The 5,532-nt window shown below is 42.9% G+C and overlaps 1 protein-coding gene across 1 annotated transcript in view; it reads left to right on the top strand.

The window, feature by feature from the left end:
- Positions 1-1,209, top strand: part of SNRNP48 (small nuclear ribonucleoprotein 48kDa (U11/U12)) — a 16,246-nt gene extending 15,037 nt beyond the window's left edge. Inside the window, exon 9 of the mRNA XM_010835844.1 lies at positions 1,008-1,209. Coding sequence (XP_010834146.1) covers positions 1,008-1,056 — 49 coding nt within the window. The 3' untranslated portion in view covers positions 1,057-1,209. The remainder of the gene's footprint in view (positions 1-1,007) is intronic.
- The last annotated feature ends 4,323 nt before the right edge of the window (positions 1,210-5,532 follow it).

The following is a 5,532-nucleotide window of genomic DNA, read 5'->3' on the forward strand; positions in this document are numbered from 1 at the left end:
TTCTTTGGGATTGAATGAAAACTGACCTTTTCCAGTCCTGTGTCCACTGCTGAGTTTTCCAAATTTGCTGGCATATTGAGTGCAGCACTTTCACAGCATCATCTTTCAGGATTTGAAATAGCTCAACTGGAATTCCATCACCTCCACTAGCTTTGTTCGTAGTGATGCTTTCTAAGTAAGGCCCACTTGACTTCACATTCCAGGATGTCTGGCTCTAGGTCAGTGATCACACCATCGTGATTATCTGGGTCGTGAAGATCTTTTTTATACAGTTCTTCTGTGTATTCTTGCCATCTCTTCTTAATATCTTCTGCTTCTGTTAGGTCCATACCATTTCTGTCCTTTATTGAGCTCATCTTTGCATGAAATGTTCCTTTGGTATCTCTGATTTTCTTGAAGACCCTGGTCTTTCCCATTCTGTTGTTTTCCTCTGTTTCTTTGCATTGATCGCTGAAGAAGGCTTTCTTATCTCTTCTTGCTATTCTTTGGAACTCTGCATTCAGATGTTTATATCTTTCCTTTTCTCCTTTGCTTTTCGCTTCTCTTCTTTTCACAGCTATTTGTAAAGCCAATAGTCTCAAAACCTAAACATGGATGATTTCCTTTAGTGAGGCTAAGTTGAGTGTCAGCAGGAAGTACTCTTTGAGACCCACCCTGAGGTGGGATGACCTGCAGGGAGCTGAGCTGGGAGCCGGGATACGGAGCTCAGAGCTCTGAGTTCCTCCTGTGACTCCAGAGTCCTTTTTGAAGTGAACTCTAAGGTCATCCACCTTGTACATATATTTTAAAGCACAGCTTTAAAAAAATCCATTTCCTGTATCCTCATCTCAGTTTTGTCCTGTATTTTTAGTGATGCTTTTTTTGCTTTACTCTTAAAAAAAAACCCAAAAACTGTTCTGTTTTAAATGCATGTTTTAACTTGCTCTGGTTTATATCTGATGTAAATACATTGCTGTGAACTATTATTTTAAAGCTTTGGTCATGTTTTTTCACCTCTTTCGTTTCAGGGATGGGGAAAGACATCACAGTCACAAAAGAAGAAAGCAAAAAATGTAAAGCGGAGTGTCTGTGCACACGGTAATTAGGCCTGGGCCCCGGTGACCAGCACGCTGGTGTCTGGCGTCATTGCTTTCAGTAGGAGCATGTGTTTGTCGGCCGTTCAGTGCTCATATCATTATTTTTCAATAAACACCTCTCACAGCATGAGTACATGATGATGCTCTAGGGCTTCGTTTTCCTAGTTGATCGCCTTTTGTTGCTGATTGTGTTTCATTGTCTTTTTTTTTTGTATAATTTATGTATCAAAATATTCTTTAAAGTGTGTATTTAAGCTGTGTAACTAATAAATAAATGCATTCTTACTGTAGAAAATTAAAGCTTACAGATAAGGCCAAACAAGCCCTGGAGCACCGCCTGTGGCCCCCTCGGGGGTAACGACTGGTGAACTGTAGCAGAGAAGAGAACCCAAATACGCATCAGAAGAGGAAGGGCAGACTCGTGATAGAGCAGCATATCAGACTTGAAGAGATAAACTGTATTATCATGAATAGATCTAAGAGACATGATGCTAAATGAAGAAAAGCAAGTTTCAGAAACACATCCAAGTTCCATCTGTGTAAAGAACAGCAGTGCACATTTCTGTGACTTCTTATATGTATATTAGTCACTCATTTGTGTCTGATTCGTTTGTGACCCTGTGGTTTGAAGCCCACCAGACTCCTCTGTCCATGGGGATTCTCCAGGCAAGAATACTGGAGTGGGTTGCCGTTCCCTTCTCCAGGGGAACTTCTCGGCCAAGGGATTGAACCCGGATCTCCTGCATTGGCAGGCAGATATTTTTACCATCTGGCCACCCTATATGTATGTAAATATATTTTTAAAGGTTCAGAAGAACTTTTAAACTCGACAGTGGTTACTTGGGGGAGGAGGTATAGATGGGAGAGAGGATGGGAACCAGGATTGGAAGGTGGTCAGAGGGAAGTTTAGCTTTATCCACAATTTTAATTATTCATGTTAATTTTTTAATAATGTAGTATTTGTGTTTCACTTGTTAATTAAAAATAACTGTCCTTTTTTTTTGTAAATCAGCTTTATTAAGGAACTGTTTACATATAATGAAATTCATTCACTTTAAGTGTACATTTCATTAAGTTTTGATAGACTTATGCCCCGCCTCCATGTAACCTTCATCTCAGTCAAAACAGAGAACGTTTCTGTCTCCCTCAGGTTCCCTCAGAGCCCTTTTCCCAGTTTCTCCACCAGCAGCCCTAGACAGACTCGGCTCTGGTTTTTGTTGCTATTGATGAGAAACGTCTTTCCCAGGATCCATGTAAACGGAACGCTCCTGCACACTTCTGGCTGCCTCTGTACAGGTTGGTCTGAGCTGTGTCACACGACTGAAGCGACTTAGCAGCAGCCGCGGCCTGTCCTCCTCGTATTGTGCTGTACGCTGGATCGTTCAGGTGAAAGTTTGGCCTGAAATGTTAAACCTTGTACGTGAAGAGCGGTGTCTTGAATCCGGGGAACCCAAGTTAAAGATTCCCCAGTGAATTCCACATAGAAATAAAACCTTGATCATTTGAGTCTGTAATGGACAACGCCAGGAAGGTCGACTGTATCTAGATCCGATTGGCTGCTGGGCCAATGTATGGAAGAAGCACTGATTTATAAGGAGGGAATCACCTTACCAGTATGAAGCCCTGTTAGTGCCATTGTATGTAATTTCCAAGTGCAAAATTCACATTTAAAAGTCTTCAAAGACTTTGGAGTTGACATAATTTTGAGCTGTATGAAATTTCTGCTTTTGTAGGTCAGATCCATTTGATCAAGTTTCATGTAATATAACAGTTTATAATGTTGTTTGTTATGATTTCAGTGACTTTACTAACTGGAAGACAGTTTACTAAAGAGTAAAACTGAAAGATGTATTTGGGCTTTTAGTGTGAGAGGGGGAAGAAGTGGGGGAGGTGGGACGGGAAAAATAGGATGGTGTGCGTGCTTTAATGGATCGCTAGATTCACTTGTGTGCAAGAAACTGCCAAGTTTTTGTTCAGGTGACTGTTCATGAGGTGTATCTGTATAGTCTACTTGTCTTTGGTTTTAGTATCAAGATAATGATGGCTGGGAAACTTCTTTCTCTCTTATCTGGGACTGTGAAAAATTGGTATCATTCCTTCTTCGGTGTTCGGTAGAATTTATAAGTGAAGCCATTTGGAACTAGAGTTTTCTTTGTGGGAAAGTTTTATCTATGAATTTAACGAAATCTATTTCAAGTATCTATTTCTTCTTGAATAAACTTAAATAGAAAAAAATTGAATCAAGGGCAAATGAAGCAGAAGGAAGATAACAGGAGCATAAATTAATGAAATAGAAAACTGAAAAGCAATACAGAAAGAAAGAAAAGCTGGTTTTTCAGAAAGATGAATAAACTTGATAAGCCTCTAGGCTGAAGGATCTAGCCAGGAGGGGGTGGGGGGAAGACAAGTTACTGATACCAAGAATGAATGTGGAGATGTTGCTATAGATTCTACAGACTTTTAAAATGATGAAAAGGAAATATGAACAAATACCAGTAAATTCAACAGTTTAGATGAAATGGGTAAATTCTTTGAAATGCACCCTCCCTGCAGTTGGAAGATAGTGTCTTAACCACTGGACAACCAGGGAGATTATGAAGAAATTTAATAAAACGTGTAAGACCTGCATGCTGAAAATGATGCATCTTGCTGAGCAAAATTAAAGACTCAAATGAAGAGACACTGAAGCCGAGGGTGGTCATCCAATCCGTTAAACCATAGGTAGCTTAATAGTGCCATGGGCTCAGTCGTGTCTGACTCCGCAGCCCGTGGTCTATAATCCTGCCAGGTCCTTCTGTCTATGAAATTCTCCAGGCAAGAATACTGGAGTGGATTGCCATTTCCTACTCCAAAGGATCTTCCTGGCCCAGGGGTTGAACCCAAATCTGTATTGACAGGCGGATTCTTTACCACTGGGCCACCTGGGAAGCTCAGCTTGCTTAATAATGAACTGCCTCACCAATCAAGCTGGCTTTAGTTTTTTTTTTTTTTAACAAAACCCTGCCTGTCCTTCAGGCCTCAGCACTGGGCTTTCAGGAACGTGGCATCAGCTGTATCCAGTTCAAGCCCCATCTGGTTAGGACTGGCTGGAGCCCTCAAGACCCTCCAGCTGGAGCTGAGTTGGAAACCCTGCCTTCAGAGCATGCAGACGCTAGTTTTCTGAGGGACGTCCGATGGTGAAGCCTGTAGCTTGGTGCCTGCACTAAACCAGGTTACCTCGCCGTTTCCTTCTCCGTAAGCTAGCTCTTCCACGCTCCCCATGCCTCAGCTTTATCCTGTAAGTATCCCAAGCCCCTGGCCTTCGGGGAGGCGGATTTGAATTGTTCTCCCGGCTCCTCGTGAATAAACAACCCCCTTCTCCGCTGCACACCTCAGCGTCTGGCTGGCTGCGTGTCAGACAAACAAGTCTGGTTTGGTAACAGCACCATACTCACAGACTGTTTTAAGTTACCAGTTTTCTCTAGATTGAAGAACAGTTTCAATGCAATTTCAACACATTTCCAGAGGCTTTTCTTTTTTAGAAGCTTGTTGCGGAAATTGTTCAGTCACTAAGTTGCATCTGACTCTTTGCGACCCCATGAACTGCAGCACACCAGGCTTCCCTGCCTTCACCATGTCCTGGAGTTTGCTCAAACTCATGTCCATCGAGTCAGTGATGCACTCAAACCATCTCGTCCTCTGTCGTTCCCTTCTCTTGCCCTCAGTCTTTCCCAGCATCAGGGTCTTTTCGAATGAGTTGGCTCTTCATGTCAGGCAGCCAAAACATTGGAGCTTCAGCTTCAGTCCTTCCAGTACATGGTCAGGGTTGATTTCCTTTGGGACTGCTTTTATCTCCTTGCTGTAGGGTATACCACCTGAAGAGTGTGGGAACCTTCCTGCAGGTCGTGAGTTTTGACTTCCACTTCCACTGGAGGTGCAGCACCCAACCTAGGAATTCTAATCCCAAAGAGGCAAAAAGAGAGCAAGCATGAGGGCATCAGGAACCAGACCACACTGGAGATGGAGACAGGGTCCTAGGAGGCAGAAGGGAAAGAGATGGGGGTGCTGTGGGGGAATCCTGTTTGAAGAACAACCAACCACCACAACGACCCTTCCCCCCCAAAAAAATTATTGTTGGGATAGAGTTTATTTGATTCTTTGGAGAAAAAGAACAATCTGGATAGGAGGAGGCAAGATTACAGTTTTATTGAAAAAAAATTTTTTTATGACGAATAAGATACATTTCCTGTAACTTTGTTGCCAGGTTAGAATGGGACTGTCAACTGGAGGCAATGGTCTGTGGGGTTTGTGAAAAAAGATTCTGCCTCTTCAGACACTTCAGTTTATTGCTGCTGCTGCTGCTGCTGCTGCTAAGTCACTTCAGTCATGTCCGACTCTGTGCGACCCCACAGATGGCAGCCCACCAGGCTCCCCCGTCCCTGGGATTCTCCAGGCAAGAACACTGGAGCGGGTTGCC

Source organism: Bison bison, unplaced genomic scaffold (assembly GCF_000754665.1).
Source record: "Bison bison bison isolate TAMUID 2011002044 unplaced genomic scaffold, Bison_UMD1.0 scf7180017864053, whole genome shotgun sequence".
NCBI lineage: Eukaryota > Metazoa > Chordata > Mammalia > Artiodactyla > Bovidae > Bison > Bison bison.